At 36.9% G+C, this 19,068-nt stretch overlaps 2 protein-coding genes and 1 pseudogene across 4 annotated transcripts; 1 reads left to right on the top strand and 2 right to left on the bottom strand.

The window, feature by feature from the left end:
* The first annotated feature begins 184 nt into the window (after window positions 1-184).
* On the top strand, window positions 185-8,231 carry nat10 (N-acetyltransferase 10). Its single transcript, XM_020935077.2, has 29 exons — window positions 185-310; window positions 491-616; window positions 700-791; window positions 937-1,108; window positions 1,178-1,300; window positions 1,368-1,429; window positions 1,509-1,623; window positions 1,693-1,800; window positions 3,369-3,502; window positions 3,582-3,675; window positions 3,762-3,860; window positions 3,934-4,070; window positions 4,151-4,275; window positions 4,355-4,505; window positions 4,661-4,757; window positions 4,853-4,969; window positions 5,051-5,152; window positions 5,247-5,321; window positions 5,473-5,589; window positions 5,673-5,806; window positions 5,887-5,935; window positions 6,099-6,195; window positions 6,268-6,375; window positions 6,546-6,718; window positions 6,794-6,913; window positions 7,006-7,104; window positions 7,299-7,372; window positions 7,443-7,520; window positions 7,595-8,231. Exons 2-29 carry the CDS (start codon window positions 503-505, stop codon window positions 7,734-7,736), a joined length of 3,108 nt encoding a protein of 1,035 aa, XP_020790736.1. The 5' UTR covers window positions 185-310; window positions 491-502; the 3' UTR covers window positions 7,737-8,231.
* Window positions 8,001-10,438, bottom strand: adal (adenosine deaminase-like). Of its 3 annotated transcripts, none has more exons than XM_055155094.1 (10): window positions 9,900-10,438; window positions 9,604-9,785; window positions 9,397-9,457; window positions 9,211-9,298; window positions 9,061-9,142; window positions 8,855-8,981; window positions 8,666-8,746; window positions 8,459-8,597; window positions 8,286-8,386; window positions 8,001-8,192 (listed from the first exon to the last, which is right to left on the bottom strand). In XM_055155094.1, the coding sequence occupies exons 1-10, from the start codon at window positions 9,942-9,944 to the stop codon at window positions 8,001-8,003; spliced, it is 1,098 nt and encodes a 365-aa protein (XP_055011069.1). In that variant the 5' UTR covers window positions 9,945-10,438. The 3 variants fall into 3 exon arrangements, with proteins under 3 accessions (XP_055011069.1, XP_020790920.2, XP_055011068.1); XM_020935261.2 differs by having other exon boundaries at window positions 9,655-9,785; XM_055155093.1 differs by having other exon boundaries at window positions 8,286-8,597; window positions 9,655-9,785.
* A 100-nt stretch (window positions 10,439-10,538) lies between these two features.
* On the bottom strand, window positions 10,539-18,829 carry LOC110169352 (tyrosine-protein kinase CSK-like; annotated as a pseudogene).
* Window positions 18,830-19,068: the final 239 nt, after the last annotated feature.

The following is a 19,068-nucleotide window of genomic DNA, read 5'->3' as shown; positions in this document are numbered from 1 at the left end:
TGAAAATTATACAATTTCAAAATAAAATGTCTTTCGGTCAGTTTTTTGAAAGTATATCACCTTTTTAAAGACCAAAAATACGCACGCTAAAACCCGTGTTCATCTAAATTTTTATTACATGTTTTGCCTGAACCGCAGCAAAAACAAACCATGCGCCAGAGAACATTAGTCGCACGTAGATGACGTCATGATGGGGTCCTTCTTGAGTGAGTGTCTCCACGTGAGTTTATCAACAGCGAGAAACCAGAGCATGTACAAGTAAAAACGACCAAATAAAGCGAAAACAAGCAGTCTTTGTCTTCAAATAAAGGTAACGTATTTGTTGTATTACCCTTCATAGAAAAAGTACAGGACTTCGGTTTAGTAAATGCTTATTCTTGTGTCACACTAAAAGCTGGGTATAGTTTGGGGTTATAATACATTTATTACCTATTATTCTGGGATAATGTTGATGTTATGATCTAACATACTTGCATACATATTCAAACAGTAGGCTCATACAATGGCTACAGTTCGCAAAAAGGTGGACAACCGAATTAGGGTCCAGATCGAGAATGGAGTCGCGTTGCAGCATCGCACCATGTTCGTCGTGGTTGGTGATCGTGGAAGAGATCAGGTAAAACAGACTATATCCAGACAGCCCTATTTACGTATTTTATACAGAAGGGCAACTATTTACATGACGACTGTCTGTTGAAGGTTGTCATTCTGCATCACATGTTGTCCAAAGCCAGCGTCAAAGCTCGCCCATCAGTTCTGTGGTGCTATAAAAAGGACCTAGGATTCAGCAGGTGAGCTCTTTAAGTTAATTTTACAATGACATCCTAGCACATAGCATTTCTGAAATAACACAAATTAGTTATATCCTTACTAAAATCTGTTTTCACATTATTAGTTCATTTTGTTGTAGTAATAATGGTGTGATTCATTTAATAGTAACCGTAAGAAGCGCATGAGACAGCTGCAAAAGAAGATCAAAACCGGCACACTGAATCTAAACCAGGATGATCCATTTGAGCTTTTTGTTGCTGCCACAAACATCCGCTACTGCTACTATAATGAGACTCACAAAATCCTTGGAAACACGTATGGCATGTGTATATTACAAGTAAGTACATAATTAAACATCTAAGAGTGTACCTGTCAGATCTGTAAGCATGTTTTTTTCTGCCTCTAGGACTTTGAGGCTCTAACTCCCAACCTATTGGCAAGAACAATAGAAACAGTTGAAGGAGGTGGAATAGTGGTCATCTTATTGAGAACAATGAACTCCCTGAAACAGCTCTATACAATGACGATGGTACGTATCTGAGTCCATTTAAATTCACTTGTATTTATAACTGAGCTAACAGCTTGTGCTCTTTTAGGATGTGCATTCTCGATACAGGACTGAAGCTCATCAGGATGTGGTGGGTCGATTTAATGAGAGGTAAGTGCTTTAGATTTTATGGTAAATAATTCTGAGTATATGGAAAATGGATAGGAATGAAGTAGTTTTTATTTGATAGATTCATCCTGTCCCTTGCATCTTGCAAAAACTGTGTTGTTATTGATGACCAACTCAACATCCTGCCCATGTCCAGCCACATGGCAAATATCAAACCAGTGCCCCCCAAAACACAGGTATGATATACATTTAATATTTTAATACTTATTGATTTTTGAGGCCTTGTTTCATTTTTCTCTTCTCAGGAGGTTGGTTTGTCTCCTCGTGAACAGGAGCTGAAAGATCTGAAAGAGTCTCTTCAAGACACTCAGCCTGTGGGTGTGTTGGTGGACTGCTGCAAGACTATGGATCAGGTAACAAACTATTAGTGATGATATAGTGATCATAACATTTTTGTTGTTAAAAACACTCTTTGATTGTGACAAAAATATGTTTGAAGAAAAATGATCTTGCACATCATCTTATGCAGTCCACTTTACGCTGATATGCTGATGAAAAATCCAGATAAATACATGTTTACATTTTGGCTTCATAGATCAGGGAAGAGTTGTTGGGGCAGTCTTCCTTGATCTGTGTAAAACCTTCGAGACAGTTAATCACCAGATACGTTTTAACAAACTGAATGACTACAACCTTTCCACGCACACCCAAAACTGGATTAGGTCATATATGAGTGACCGGATTCAGTGTGTCCGTGTGAATAACACTCTATCACCCTTTAAAGCCACCTCTATGGTGTTGGAGTGCCCCAGGGCTCCATTCTTGGACCTCTGCTCTTTAGTATTTACATAAATGATCTCCCAAATGTATGTACTGGTACTGATGTTGATATAATAATGTATGCTGATGACACTGTGCTTTTTACTTATGGAAAAAAGAAATGGGGGTAACAGAAAAATTAACAAGAGAAATGAAAAAAGTTGCAAATTGGCTTCAGAATTCCTGTCTTACATTAACTATTGATGAAACATTTTCATTGTTTTTTACCAATAAGCGTAAATCCCCAGAGACTCATGAAATTTTAGTAAATGGTCAAAAAATTAGGAATGTAGATGAATTTAAATATTTAGGTTACTTGACTTAAAACTTAATTTTAAAAGTCACATTAAAAAACTTGGAAATACAATGAAGTTTAACCTGATGAATTTTAAACATATTAGAAATTCTTTTACAGCTGATTCCTCATATACATATTTTAATGCCATGATTGTCTCACATCTTCGTTATTGTATTACAAGCTGGTCACATCTCTAAAGAGATAGAAACATTGTATAAACGAGCACTAAAAAGCCATGATAAAAAGCCTCGCCTGCACCACACCTGTTCAATACTTGCCAAATATAAATTGCTCAATTTTGATAACTTGCTTAAATTTAATCAAATGTTAACATTATTAAAAATCATACATAACTCAACTGACCCCCATTGAGAAAGTTTGTGGTGCACAGCCAGAGGAGAATGTAGTGTTCCAAGATGCAGAACCTCATTTGGTCTGTCATCATTCTCATATAGAGCCATAAGCCTCTGGAACAGCCTCCCACATGAAATTATATCATGTACTAATTATGAAATATTTGCACGCCTGGCCAAACAATGACTTTTAAGCAAACAAACCTGTTCACATTAATCTGTCCTGTACGAATGCAGCAATAAGAACTGTAAATATGTAAATAATGTATGGATGTGGTGACTGAGACTGAATGGGACTAGTTTTACTTTTAGCTTGACTGGATGAATGATTGCATCACTATACATTGTATTGTATTTTATTGGCATGTTCGCCATCTATGACATCAACCTGTCCAGGGACTGAAGGTGGAAATTAGCAATTTTGCTATAACCTAGCACAAGCATATGACTTCTTTGTGTAGCTAAAAGTTTAAATAAACAAATTAACAAATAAACTAAACTGTTTGTCAAGGCTAAAGCTGTGCTGAAGTTTATTGAGGCAATCACTGAGAAGACCCTGAGAAGCACAGTGGCTCTGACTGCAGCTCGTGGTCGAGGAAAATCTGCAGCTCTGGGACTGGCTGTCGCTGGAGCAGTGGCTTTTGGGTAAAACTTTGTAGTGTTGATTTTAAAAGTATGCAAAATTACCTTTTTATGGAATTGGTCTCTTTGCATATTATTACAGCTACTCCAATATTTTTGTAACATCACCAAGCCCTGACAACCTTCACACAATGTTTGAATTCATCTTTAAAGGCTTTGATTCCCTGCAGTATCAGGTTGGTTGGTTGGATGTTGGATTTAATGTAATATATATTTTATTTATTTTTAATCTCTATATATCTACACCTGCACTGATTTATAGGAGCATCTTGACTATGAAATCATCCAGTCGTTGAATCCAGAGTTCAATAAAGCTGTTGTTAGAGTGAACATCTTTAAAGAGCATAGACAGACCATTCAGGTAAAGGTCTTAGCTGATCACGTTCATTTAAAAATACACTACCGTGACCTCTTTTTATTTTGCCATCCTACAGTATATCCACCCTGGGGATGCAGTGAAGCTAGGCCAGGCTGAGCTTCTTGTCATTGATGAAGCTGCAGCCATTCCTCTTCCTCTTGTGAAGAAACTACTGGGACCATATCTAGTTTTCATGGCTTCTACAATCAATGGGTAAGTTGAAACTTATTAAATATCAAATCTACAATGATTTATTTGCCTTGATTAATGAATAATTAATTATAACTGTGTAGGTATGAAGGAACAGGGCGCTCTCTCTCCCTCAAACTTATTCAGCAGTTGAGGCAGCAGAGCGCCGACAGTCAGCAGAGTTTATCAGCAGAAAACAAGAACACAAACACAGCGAGGTTATCGGCAGGTGAGTGAATTTTGTTTTAATAAATATGTCTCTTAAAACAACCACATTTGCCTGATGTTTCTTTTCTGCTTTCTTTTAGCTCGCTCCCTGCATGAAGTGTCTCTGCATGAGTCGATTCGTTATGCTCCAGGGGATGCTGTGGAGAAATGGCTCAACGATCTGCTGTGTCTCGACTGTCTCAGCATCCCCAGACTCATCTCAGGCTGCCCACTCCCTCAGTCATGTGACCTGTATCCTTATTTATATCACACTTACATAAGCTTCATAATATAATAACAATAATAATGTCCATAAAGGGGTGCTACCAGTGGTATTACAGTTTAGTTAAAGTGGATCACTTTTTTTTAAAAAGAAATTCTTTTTGTCACCTTAACTACTATTCCAGCTATTATGTGAATAGAGACACACTTTTCTGCTATCACAAAGCATCCGAAGCTTTTCTGCAAAGGTTAATGGCTCTATATGTAGCATCACACTACAAGGTGAGATCATGTATTATTATCATGCCAAGTATTATCATACACATTTAAGATGTGGACATTTATCTGACTGTATAATGTATATTTCTTTTCTACAGAATTCTCCAAACGACCTGCAGATGTTGTCGGATGCTCCTGCTCATCACCTCTTTTGTCTTTTGCCACCAGTCCCTCCAACACAGAACTCCCTCCCAGAGGTTCTAGCTGTGATTCAGGTACATTTTGCCTGTTCTGACCGTTTTCAGTGTACTTATAATTTTATTCAGCATAGCACATCACATTTGTATGATCATTAGGTTTGTCTAGAAGGAGAAATCTCCCGGCAGTCCATCCTCAACAGTCTCTCAAGAGGCAAGAAAGCTTCTGGGGACCTGATTCCATGGACTGTTTCAGAGCAGGTATTGTCCACAAACACACAAGCTGTACTGTTTGCACTGTACTGTACTGTACTGTACTGTGCTAACTAAATGAATTTTCAAATCATCTCTGCAGTTTCAAGACATGGAGTTTGGCAGTTTATCAGGTGGCAGAGTGGTGCGGATAGCCGTTAATCCAGACTATCAAGGGGTACGTGTGTTTTTTTACTTACAGTTACTTAAATAATGCTAACTCTTGAACACCTATAAAAACACTGAATTTTATTTTTAGACATCCATAATTCTCATCCTTTTAATCTTATCCTAAATAGATCACTTTTCTACTTCTTTGTTTTGAACAGATGGGATATGGCTCCAGAGCTCTCCAACTCCTTCAAATGTACTATGAAGGCAAGTTTCCAACATTGGATGAGGACACTCATACAAACCACAAAGGAATAACTCCAGTTAGCAGCGAAGTATGATAAAAACATATTGGAAATTATATTCTTGAACTTGTTAACTTTTTTACACAATCAAAATGTTGTTAATTTATATCCAGGCAGTTACTCTACTGGAGGAGGTGATCACCCCTAGAAAGGAGCTGCCTCCTTTGCTGCTGAAGTTGAGTGAGAGAAGAGCAGAAAGACTGGACTATCTTGGAGTCTCCTATGGCCTCACTGCTCAACTGCTCAAGTAAGTTTTATCATAGTATTTGTGCTAGATGTTCAGATTGTACATGTGTCCTTACGATAAAATTTTAACAATTATGGCAGATTTTGGAAGAAGGCAGGCTATACTCCAGTGTATCTTCGGCAAACACCGGTAAGTCTTTATTTTATTATTTATTATAATGTGAGATTTGAGACAGATATTGGTTTACTAAAAACGTATATACACATTATTATGTGACAGCATATTGAATTGTTATAAATATTTGCAGTGCTCCAAAACTGTACAACTATTTTTACTTTGTGTCTTCAATCAGAATGACCTGACAGGAGAGCACTCTTGTGTAATGCTGAAGGAGCTGAATATGGAGGAAACACCAGAGCAGAGCCACTGGTTGACTGCTTTCTGGAAGGGTAAACTTTTTATTTTCTTTATAATCATAATATGTTGCATATTTTGTACATTATTATGGATGTCATTTTTAGATTTCCGCCGACGCTTCCTCTCCCTGCTGTCATACCAGTTCAGCAGCTTTCATCCAAGTCTGGCTCTCAGCATCCTGCAGAATAGAAAGGCCAAGGAGGAGACTAACGGTAAGAATTGTTCAACATCTTTATAATTACCTGTTTTATATTTCAACATAAATTGTTAAGTGTTAACAGAAGTGTTATATAAACATATATTCCATAATGTTTAAATTATTTATGACCTCTTAATAGTCTCTAATATTGTCATATGACAAAATTATTTTGCCTCTACACAGTACTGGGCAGCTCTGAACTGGCCTTGATTTTCACTCCTTACGACCTAAAGCGTTTGGAGTTGTATTCAAGAAGCATGGTCGACTATCACCTCATCATGGACCTGATCCCAGCTGTGGCACGTATGTTTTTCCTCAGGCAACTTGGAGAGCTCTCCCTCTCAGCTGCTCAAAGTGTAAGATAACTTTTAACTTAGCACACTTTGAATGAGATGACTAGTTTTAATTCATGCCTGCGCTTTTGTGTCTAGGCTCTACTTTTGGGAATAGGACTACAGCACAAATCAGTGGAACAGTTGGAAAAGGAAATAGACCTTCCCAGCTCACAGCTCATGGGCCTTTTCAATCGTCTCATCCGTAAATTTGTCCAAGTGAGTAAATCTTATAAATCTTATTATCTGATAAACTGCATGTTGTGTTCACTATATTTTTATGTCAAATAATATTGTCTTGTCTCTTTCAGGTCTTCACCAGTATCCAGGAGAAGGCAATTGAAGCACAGATGGCTACTACTAAAGATGTCACAATGGAGCCTACAGTTTGCAGTCTTAATGAAGATCTGGTATGTGATTATAAAGTATTAATACCATGTATGATATCTATTTATTTAGAAATATGCATACTTTGTACTTTAATGGCTTTGACGTGTAATTGTGTGTGGAATATCTCAGCATTTTGTCCTTAAAGTGGATTAGGATTTGTATGATCATTAGGCATGCATTTCAAAGCTATAAATCTGTCCTATTTTCACAACAGAATGAAGCAGCCAAAGAGTTTGAAGAAAGGCACAAACAGGATTTAGAAAAAGTGAAAGACCTGGACCTAGAAGAGTGAGTATCTTTTTAAGAGTTGACAAGACTATGGACATTGAAATATTTCAACAAGTTTTCATGTCCATAGGTACAGGATACGAGGGGATGATGATGAATGGGACCAGGCCTTGAAAAAAGGAGGAGGAGCTGTAGTCAGTATCAAGAGGTACAGAGATGAGCTAAATAGTAAATATATAAAGGTGTGATATAATTCTAATATAATAATTTGTCTTCTATCAGTGATAAGAAGAGGAAACTAGAAGGTGGAGGTGCCATAAGCAATGGAGGACCCCAGCATGAAAAAATTAAGAGAAAGGAGATGCATCATGGAAAGTTAAAGAAAAACAAGGACAAACATGGCAAATTTGGGAAAAGGGCATGAATAAACTTAATGGACTTAATATTTAATGTCATGTACATTTTGGACTGTTATTCAAAATCAAAGAAATCCTATTTGATTCTCAGTGTAGAAATTAAATCTCTTTTATTTGCTTAGGATTTTGCAAAAAAGACATGAACACTTTTTATATTAAATACTCAATTTATTTGAGCAATGTTTTTGCTATTTTTCTCTAAAAACTTAAATAAGTTGTGTTAAAACTGTAAAACTGAGGTATTTAGAGGGTTACATATTCTACAAAAAGACTCATTTAAACTCTTGAGGCTGTAGATTTCTCCACTTCTGCTTTAGCTGCTCTTTGACAGAAACAGGTGCAAAGATGTAATCAATGGCTTGTTGCGAAAGCTTCCAAACAGCTTCACGACTGAGGCCAAAGGTGGTAGCTACCATTTTGTATTCCTGAGACAAATCCGTGGCGAAAACCCCCTTGTCATCCGTCTGTCACATAATATAAAATAAAATTACCACACTAATTATTGTGAACCTTGTTTTTGGACATGCTGGATGACAATAAGTGCTGTAAAAACCTACACAAATCACAATGGGGTGTCCCATGTGGTACCAGTATTTGAAGTGATGCTCAGCATAACACTGTACAGTTTGTCCCTTAACATTTGAGGTCAGGCACAGTTCTGAAAAAAAGATCCAGAGAAATAATTGACCATTATCCAATGGAAGAGAGGAGATGTTAAAGTAAGTCCTACCAAGTGGTATGTTTTTCTGCACTACTTTGTCAACAAGGCCTTGAGATCCACCCATTTCAGGATGCAAGAAAGTGCCATGACCAATCCTGTCTGGAGGAATATCCAGCAGCAGATCTGTTTCATCATGCTGTGATGGCACCTATGGCAAAGTTTGTTAATGGCATATTTTCTGGCATATTTAAACTGGCTGTGAATATTGAAGCATACTTCAGAGAGGTGCAGTGATAGTTTGAGCCCACTGTTTTTGGCCCTTTGTAGTGCAGAAAGAAGGTCTCTCCCATGGCCCACCTTGAATGAAAATATTTATCCAATAACTTAAAGGTAAAAGTTGTACCCTTGGAGCTAAAGTGATTGCCCAGGGTAACACTATAGTGCGAAATAAACTGAACAACTGACCGTTGGATCACCACTGAGATCGATACCAATGACCAAACCATCGGAGGAGAGGAAGAACTCTTCAGCCAGCTGCACTGTCTCCATGGCAACTTGACTCCCATTCCTTCGGTCAATGGCCACCAAAAACCTTTCAGTTCAATTATTAAAGTTAGTGTATGTGTTGTTTTGGAATACACATCATCAGGCATGTTATATGCATAACATACCTTACATCAATATCCACTCTTTCCTTTTTACACTGTTGGATGGCCTTTATAACCGTTTCAATGTATCTTCTTTTCGTCAATCCTTCAAAAAACACACTAAATAAATATGCTAAATATAGCAAATGAAACGTTTTGTGGGGCGACATGTACCTGTAGCTGTCTCCTCTCTGGGTGTACTTCTAAGTTCTAAATACTTGACCCCATCAGCTGCAAACTCTTTAATAACATCTGTGGCAACCTGAAAGCAAAATTGAAATTACCCTCCTATGAACCTATAATAGAAAACATATGAATAGATACACATTCTTTAAAAAAAATAAGTATACCGCCATTTACCATAAAGATGTCTTCTTCTGAGTCTACTAACTGATGGATGACCTTAAACACTTGAAAACACCTGCAGATGTAAATTGCACATACTAAAATCATATACTGAACAGTTGTCAACTTAGTTAGTGTAATAATAATGGATCACGTGTTCGAGAAAGGGATTAATTCGATTTAACACTATATATAAAAAGCAAAAATGAATAATTTATTTACACTGGATTGTTTTTACTTTTATAGTTCGTTTTACAGTGATGTTTTACGCACTCGTCCAGGGTTCTGCGCTGGCCTTTGCCGATTGCGGTCATGCTGTGCTCTATGTTGAGCTGCGGTTTGCGGCGGATCAGTTTCTCGATCGTTTGGAAACTGACAGAGCCGTTCAGGTGCGCGTGAAGCTCCTAGTGACAAGTCAAAACCGCTGACGTTAGCAACTTAGCTTCAACAGCAATACAACACTTTTGAGCACTTTATCGACTGTAATCTTCAAATATTTTAGCATAATATTGACTTACCACTTTGGGAAGCTCCCGATAAAACGTATCGGCCTCATTATCCATCAGACGTATCAATAATAGTTAAAATAAGACAGAGTTTGTGCCTTGAGCTGCTGCCTGTTCGTCGTCGCATCCAGCAGTGGGTTTGCCATCTGTTTTCAGGGAACATTTTTAAGTGACACTAAAATCTGTGCAACGTAAAAAGTGTCCTCCATTGCCCTTATTAGTTCCGCCTGAAGCTGGTTACATAAATAAAACACACCGAATACATTATATACTCTCACAATTTGTATTTAGCGTCCCTTTCCTGCTAATATAAGTTATTGGTCTCAAATGTACAACAAATATATTTAACGCTACAGACATAAGGGCAAAATATTGAAAATAGCCTTTTATGTCCCAGGTTAAAGGTCTTGTACTAAATCTCTTTTAATCTCACAATGTTATTTCCTCACTAAAGAACATAAAAACACACCAGGAGATTTGCATGTGTGAGCAGTCCCTGCGTTTTCATGTCATTATCTTCGCCAAAGCTGACAATGTTCTATTTCACATAGCAATCCAGAAGTTTTCTTCCACATTTGTGGACACATTCCATTTCATTTCTGAGGTCAAAATTCACTAAGGTATAAAGCAAAATAGAGGTCCTTAAAGACATTTTCCATAAGCATAAATTAAGCTATAAAATAGCTATTGTTTATTTTAAAAGAAAAAAAAGTTATACATCAGTAGTAAAATCCAAACTCTTCCTGTTTGGGAGTAGGCCAAGTAATTCAAATTTTGCTGGCAAAATTGTAAATTAATATTAACAGGATATACAACATGTAAAATGTACCTTAATCTGTTTACAAAAAGTGTTCTCTTGTAACAAATTAAATCAATTTTATGCAACATATCAGTGAAAATCTTATAACTCTTGAACACAGAGCAAAGAGAGAGATGGTGATAATTTCTGTTGACATCAAGCCAATGGAGAGGTCAGATAATAAAAACAATACAAAATTCAATAGTATAAAAAAAATACAAAATGTAAAAATAAAATGGAATGTCACATGTGTCACATTTATTCGCCTGTTACACGTTGAATCCACTCCTTTAACTTCTTAAAGGTCGGTCGCAGGTCAGGATCAAGGTTCCAGCACTGTTTCATTACATTATAAACCATTTCAGGACAGCCATCCGGACAGTCCATTTTGTATCCCTTTTCAACTCGAGGTACTACCTCCTTTAATGGCTGAAAAACAAACAGCAAATTAAAAATACATATATCTTTATTATTGTTGCAGCAACATAATTTATATGATTGATCGCACTCACAATTCTTGGGTAAGGTACACGGCCAAAAGAATATATCTCCCAAAGCAAAATGCCAAAGCTCCAAACATCCGATTTAGTGGAAAATTTCTATTTGTTGAAAATATTGTCAGATTTTTGCAAATTGTAGCTCTCAACTCTACATTACACTTCAAATACCTTTTCTCTGAGAGCTTCAGGAGCAGTCCACTTGATGGGCAGCTTAGCAGTGTCCTGAGTAGACGAGGCCTCTTTAGTCAGACCAAAATCGCTGACTTTGGCAATATTGTCATCTGATACTAGTACATTACGTGCTGCTAAGTCCCGATGGACAAAGTTGCTGGCCTCTAAGTAAGCCATGGCTTCACAGACATTTCTGAAATAGCAAACGTAAAAAAATGTTTGCATGTGTGCATCTATTTTAATGAAAAATCAATAAAAACTATTTACAATGACAATAATATAAAAACTAACTCATCTAAAAACAAGGGTTAAAAAGTCTACCTTAAAATGTATGTGATTTAGTGACAGGCTAAAATGCACATGACCAAACTATACAGACTGTACATACAGTGCAAAATGAAGGAGAGCATCACCACCAAGCACCGTCCGACCTCTGGAACGCAAGTAGTCAACTAGACAGCCCTGAAAAGTCAAGACAGTTAGATATACAGCAAAAGGAAATGTCTCTGAATAGCATATTTGAAGGACTCACCTTCGCCATAAATTCAGTTACAATAAACAGACTTCCATTCTCTTCTACAATCACTCCCAGCAGCTGCACCAGGTTTTCATGTCGTAGTTGTCTAAAAAATTTTAGACAAGTTTACAATAATTTTAGTAATGAACATTATTAATCCATAAATATTAGGTGTGATGATTTTGCTCACGTCATGACTGAGGCTTCAGCGATAAAAGCTTGAGCTGTTGCATCGTTTTTGATGCATTTTACAGCAACTTTAGTGCCTCTGTAGTCTCCCATCATGACATCTGCAAATGCAAATTTACATCATTGTATTGCCAATAGTCTAATGTAAACTTTTTGTATTTTAACACCACACACCTCCAAACTCTCCTTTTCCAATAACAGACTGTAGCACAAGGTCTCTTCTGTTTAGTGACCAACCACCTGTGGTCAATTAAAAAACAACATTCAAATAAATCATGTATCATTAAAGTAAAGTCATATTTGAATGAGTATTGAAAATTGCCTACTTCTTGAAAATTCATCTTGAGCCGCCACTGCCCCTTCCTCAACCTTTGGCTTGATTAGTCTTGTACACAGGCCATCATCATCTTTGGTGTAGTGCTTTATGTAAAATATAGTAAGAGTCATTGAAAACATTGTACTTCAAAATAGTAGATTAATTACACCAAATCTAGAACTTGAGTTTAGTAAAGTACAATATAGTACTGGTAACAATAATTAAATTATGAATTATTCATGCTCCTGTCAAAAAGAAGTCTATTAATTGCACGGAAGTCTTCAGGTCACCATGTTTGAGTGTCCAAAGTCCACTTTGCATTCTTTTATTTTAAGTCAGATATTAAAATATGATTTAAGGAAAAATAACATTATTACCTCCGCCAAGGAGGTTATGTTTTTGCCAGCGTTTGTCTGTTTGTTTGTCTGTTAGCAACATAACTCAAAAAGTTATGGACCAATTTTGATGAAATTCTCAGGATTTCTTGGAAATGTGAAAAGGAAGAACTGATTTCATTTTGGGGGTGATCCGGAAGAAATCCTGGATTCTGGATCACTTTGAAATTTTAGTTAACATTGTGGTAAATGGGGCCAAAAAGTTTGTTTCTCAATATCTCCGTTAATTATTGACCAAACCCCATGAAATTTGACTCAGGGATGGACAATGGGATCCGCTTTCATATTCCAAAGGCTGATCCGGATCTGATCCAGAAGACTGATTTTATCGCAATTTATATAAAAAATTGGGGTAGTCCTTGGCGGAGGTCTACGCTCTCTGAGTGCTTTTCTAGTTTTGGATTTATTTTTGGCAACTGTAACTATATTTGAGCTATAGTAGTAGTTGTGAGCTCACTGAGCAATGCTACACAGTGACCAACAGAGGGCTGTCCAAGCAAAATAGTGATCATATTCAACACATTAAAATGCATTATATTAAACGAATAAACATATTTTAGCTATAATACAATATTGGAAATTTTGTGCCTCGCACTTGAGACAATTTTGACAGAGTGTTTGAAGTTAAAAGTCTGAAGCTAAGCATTCTTTGCACTCTTCCTCTTTGACACTTCCGGTTCATTATTTGTTCCAGGAACTGCATGCGGTCGAGAGGTACCTTAGACAAGCAGCACAGGAAACCCTACCATGTTTAGAGTGAGTCTCCATTTAGTATACTGTAGTTCATAAACTGCATAGCATAGCAAATTGAACAATTTGTAATGTATTTGAATATAACAGTTACGCTTATAATAGAAGATAATGTGTAACCTACTCCTCACAAGTCATGTAGTGCCTCAGAAAACCAATTACTATTTGGTTAGATTACAACCTAACTCTCCTTATTTGAATGATTTGTGAATCTGACATTAAAAAGCACCTCCTCTGACCTGGTAACTGGAATCAGTTGATAACAGTTTATTAGGTTACCACACAGGACATATAATGTCACATACTTTTTTGTAAAATTATATATACATTTAAGGAATTCTTTTTTCTTTCCTTCAATGTTAATTTTTAAAGCAGTAGTTGAATATAGTACCTCTACCAGCTGCATGAGGTTTTCGAAGAAGCCCTCTTCATCTATAGTTAGTTTGCCGTTTTTGTAGATGATGCGGTAGTGCTCCACCTTGCCATCGCAGCTCACGCACAGGGTATAGTCACCAGGGAAGTTGGTGCTCTCTCGTACCAAAACAGACCCTTCTCTGGTGGGTGAAGCAGCCTCTCAGCCTGGTCTCGAGTTATTTTCCCATGAAACCATCTGGAAGGGTAGACAGCAATTAATCAAAGTATATTATGGTATGCAATGAACAAGAGGTTGTTGTGTAGCTACCTGCTCCTACCTGTTCCAATCCCAATTTGGACCATCCTATTCTATGTTAAATCAATGATTAATCTTGGTAATGACCTAAACATAAATTAGTCAAGGTTATGTGCTGGTTTAGATCTTATTAAGCCCCTGGTTTTAGTCATTCTCATTTATAACAATTATGTAAATGCACTAAAAAACACATTTTCTTTTCACTTTTTTTTTTTTTTTAAGTATTACACTGTAGTTTGTTACAGATAATATAAAAATGTCAATGTGCACATATAGCATCCTACATGGCATAGTAAATCTGCAACTTTGTGGCTGAACTTGAAGATTACTTAATGTCTGAGATTGAAAAGAAACAACAGGAAACTGTACTGCATTCACACAAAACTTGAGCTGAAAACAGTTTCAAGTCGACTGCAGTCACCACAGCCTGACCTAACTGTGGTCTACCCTTGTTTAACTACAGTTCCAGCCTTAAACCAGCAGCACCACACAGACACTGGCAACTTATTTTAAACATATCTCATATAACTACAGAGAAGCTGCTCCTAACTACTCGTTTAAGGGGGAATAAACATGACTAACTGTACTTGCTCTTCAGTATTCAGATAGTTGTTGTGTAAGGTTATACCAGTCTTTCAGCTTTAGTTGCCTTGAGAGTTCATGAACAGATTCAGGGAGAGGCTGCTTTAAGTCACAGTGGTCTAGATTAATCCATTCACTTACGGCATGAGACTGAGTTTGCACCCCGATCTCACTCCTTCTCTTTTCTGCACATAATTTGCGGGAATGGTTCCTTCCCGGCCGGCCACATTTTTAGCTTTATACCAGTTTGGGTCCTAAAACAGAGAAAGGGATTTTAAAAATAATCCATAATTCCACCAAACATTAGAAATGATATTTTACTAACAGTGTAATCTTCTTTCTACTCATGATTTAGATGTACAACTGTTTGTGTTACGGTGAATAAAATGTGGTTTTACACAATTCTGAGGCATGTAATGTTACCTTTGTAACCACTATAATAGTCAGCACATCTCCTTTGTTGAAGGGCAGGTCCTGCTCTGAAGTGCCTTTGAAGTTATATCTGGCCACACACTCAGTGCCCGGTGGCCATGGAGCCTACAGTACCAAGAGTATAATACAGTCCCAATCAAATGTGAAATACATAGACATTATTTTGTGCCTGTGTGTTACTGATGGGTCTTTTTACCTGGACCTCGGCCATACTGAGGCAATGGCACCCTCTCACTGATGTTATTTGACTGTCACCATCAGAGCGAACAACCGCACATACCTGCAAAGGGAAACAAAACAAATGTCCCTTAAAACTAATATTAATCCAAAAATATATTTGTAAGTATAATTTTTAGTCTGTCGGGAAGTGTTTGGTCATTGTAGCAATTGTTAGTAATTGTTCTCAGGAAAACGTGGACGTGGCTAAAAATAACTCCCTGATACAAAAAGCAGAACTAACACGTCCTTTTAATTTTGTACTTTCACAACTATGAGAGACAGTTTCCATGATGCAGTGCAAATGTAAATTTACATAGAGACCACAGTTTATTTAAAACATGCAGATTTTATGATGTACTATTATTACCTCATGGGCTAAAAATTAAGTTATAATTACAGTTTAGACACTATGTGACTATTCTGTGCCATTGTAAACCACTGTAATTTGAGTATTATGTAAGATTGTACTCTTTATCAGGGGAAATACTGAGCAGTATAAATATACGTCTATACTCTTGTGTGAGTATAAAATGTACAATTACAAGCCTGTGTGAAACTTTTGTACAACTCAAATTGGCAAAGATGTTGTACCCAGACCTGGATCTAAACGATACAAAAAATAAAACTAAAAGTAATGCATGTGTTTACTTTTACAGAAGAATACAGACTTCGTTGGAAGGTGAAAACATCTCCATGACTTTGCATGCCATCTGACATCAACATCACGCAGAGTAGAGTATAGTGAGAAGATTGTGTTGTAGGCCTATATATTTTTCCCAAAGCAGTGGATCCCCCCTCATGAGAACTGATGCCGCATGAAGACAGGAAGTGGGCAGGACTTGGGGGGATTGAGGAGGGTGTGAGGGGCATCCAATAGGTCACCAGCCATTCATTTATTTTTCTATGACTTAGACAGGAGTTTGCTGTCACAGAGAGAAAAGCTGGTCGTTCTTGAGTTAAAGAACGAAACATTTTTCAGAGGCATGAGATTGTGTCCATATTTAGTCAATCTATGGAGCACTGACGTGTATAACATTACGTGGCCTGAACAAGAGGAAGTCATGTTATGGTTCAAGTAAAGTAGATGATATTAAAACATATAGTTTGGTGCAGTAGTGTCAATCTGATGTGAGAAATTAGTAAATTTAATAGTCTGTGACTCATCTGAAAAAGCACTCCTGAACAAAAAAAAAGTCCATGTCTGGGCACCATGTCTTGGATTTAAGACAGAGCCAGTGCCTTAGCAGAGGTCATAGGTCTTGGAAATGCTAATGCTCAAGTTTTCATCTTATATTTTTCATGATAAACCATTTAAGTGCTCCTGTTCTATTGCTTATTCATTATTGTATATGTATTTTGTACTTACTATTGTTGTTACAATACTAAAATTTCAAACACTATTTCAATACTAAAGAATAGACTCTACTAATATTGATACCCAAAAGCTCTTTTTTTGACAATATTGTTATTTTTATACTTAAAAAATTGTTTTGTGTTTGTTTATTATACCAAATGGTTTTACACTACTTCTGATGAAACTCAAAATTATTCTAGAGAGATCTAATTTCATCCAGTTCATGTGATTTGTACATATCAATTCCTAATACTGGATTCAGTATCAATTACTATCTGATTTTAGATACTTTTGACAACCCTATTATATAGCCAAATAAATAAATATCTTCATACTAAGGAATGTTTAAAATATTTCCCACACACTGCTCCTACTTTATAGCACCGGTCATTGTTCAGTGTCAGAGTGGCAGATGTTTTCTGGATCCGTGCAGCTGGATCTCTCTATCGAGGGACAAAGCCCCAGTTCCCACGCCTGACGACCCAGGAATGAGCTAAAACAGTCACCAACAGGCATCTCTGCTCCTTCCCTCTCAGTGACATATGACACATGGGTTCAGAAATCAGCTTCCCATCTACAAGTGGTGTATTAGTCTGCAGTTTTGTATATTCTTTTACTTGTTGTGGTGGTATTTGGGACTTTTTGACTCCAGGATTTTGTTTAGATCTAGTTTTATGCCTGATTGTGTCTAGTAAAGATGTTATTCAACTCAGATTTCATTTTGACAGCTATCTCAGTTTTAACATTTCCTTTACGCATCTCACGTCTCTGGCCACACACTCAATGGACTTGTCAATGCTGTCTCTAGAGCTCTCTCCATACACTGCCACAGAATGATCTTTTACTCTGGTCATGGTTTAAAAACAAGCCTGCTGTTGTTAGACCATTTCTACAAGCCCTTCACTCAATGTCCAACCCCATTTTCACAGTCAAAATGGTTTCTGCTTGGTCATCATAGATATATTACTAGTACTGTAAATGTTTTTCAAAGATAGATGTAATATTTCTTTTCTCTTTGATAAAGATGTATCAACTTTTTTATTGCTTATTTTTTGAAAAGTTGCTCACTAAACTGTTTTGATACCAGTTTCTAGTTGATTTTAACACTTGAAGTTCATGCCAGTACACAACCCAAAGTTAACTGCATAGTGTGAACATGCAAAATATATGAATTCTTATATGTGCAACAATTAGAGCATGCCAAAGAGATTATGTCAGTGCTATTTACTTATGAAAGAAGCTGAACTGTTCCAATTGGTAATAGGCCCACTGCTCAGAGCAAGACAGGACAAGAACATAGAAACATCTTTGGCTTCCTTTAAACGTTAACAGCTCCCGCCCACATCTGTAATGGAGGCCCAAGAAATGGTATAATGCTTTAACCTTAATTGTATTATATAGTGTATTATTATTATTTTTCTAGTACTTTACAGAATATTGTCATTATTACCAATAGAGCACAGCTCCTGCTATTTTGTGTACTGTGCTATGACTTCATCTGGATCTCAATTAATCTGGAATAAAAGTCACAGGTGATACTGAGGACATATTTAATAAACCTGGGGACGTGACGTGACATTGTAGTTGATACTGTGGGAGCTTTCACTCAATGAGTTCAATAGGAGGTGGTTGCTAATTACAGAAGTAAAAAAAATATTAATATGCATTTGACAATAGTTAATAGAACAAACAATAAAAATGCATTAAAAAAAATACTGAACTAAATAACATATCCATTTTAAGTAGATTAATAGTTGTGTTACTATATTGTTTGCAACTCACATTTGTAGTTCATCAAACACATGAATAAACCAGCATCAATTTAGCTCGGCAATTTACTTACAGCAGTCCAAAGTTCTCGCTCTCTCTCTGTAAACCTTCAACAATGATTTGACTATTACTATCCAGCTAGTTTTAAGAAAACAGCAGCCCTAAGCACAGTAAAATATGACATTAGTGCAATGCTACTTCAAACTCAATCTGCAGTCAGTCAAGTTGTTGAGAGGATCTTGTTGTTGCCAGAGAAGCGCGCTCCTCTCAGACAAAAACTGCTTTCAGATGACTTTTGTTTGGTATTGGGCGCTCATACAGTGGGACTTTTCCACCATTTATGATTAACCATTTCCTGAAACTGACACTATATGAATGGCATCAAGATTAACTGTTGGGGCCCCATGCATACACAGCACTTCCTCCAGGAGACAATGCAATTAAAACAGTTATTTGGAATCTAAAGTATGCCTCACTTAGTCTTGCTTTACTTAGATAGTGCAAGTAGCCAATACAC

The sequence above is a fragment of the Boleophthalmus pectinirostris genome, unplaced genomic scaffold, assembly GCF_026225935.1.
Source record: "Boleophthalmus pectinirostris isolate CB_2022bp ecotype Guang Dong unplaced genomic scaffold, ASM2622593v1 HiC_scaffold_2, whole genome shotgun sequence".
NCBI lineage: Eukaryota > Metazoa > Chordata > Actinopteri > Gobiiformes > Gobiidae > Boleophthalmus > Boleophthalmus pectinirostris.
Note: the sequence above shows the minus strand (reverse complement) of the source record. Positions and strands in the feature narration are given on the sequence as shown.

Coding starts and splice junctions, on each gene's coding strand:
- nat10 (XM_020935077.2), top strand. CDS start 503: ATGGCTACAGTTCGCAAAAAGGTGGACAACCGAATTAGGGTCCAGATC. Junction 3,503..3,581: donor GCTGGAGCAGTGGCTTTTGG/GTAAAACTTTGT, acceptor ATATTATTACAG/CTACTCCAATATTTTTGTAA. Junction 5,153..5,246: donor CATGGACTGTTTCAGAGCAG/GTATTGTCCACA, acceptor TCATCTCTGCAG/TTTCAAGACATGGAGTTTGG.
- adal (XM_055155093.1), bottom strand. CDS start 9,944: ATGGATAATGAGGCCGATACGTTTTATCGGGAGCTTCCCAAAGTG. Junction 9,143..9,210: donor CAGAGAGGAGACAGCTACAG/GTACATGTCGCC, acceptor TGTTTTTTGAAG/GATTGACGAAAAGAAGATAC. Junction 8,982..9,060: donor AGAGTGGATATTGATGTAAG/GTATGTTATGCA, acceptor TTGAACTGAAAG/GTTTTTGGTGGCCATTGACC.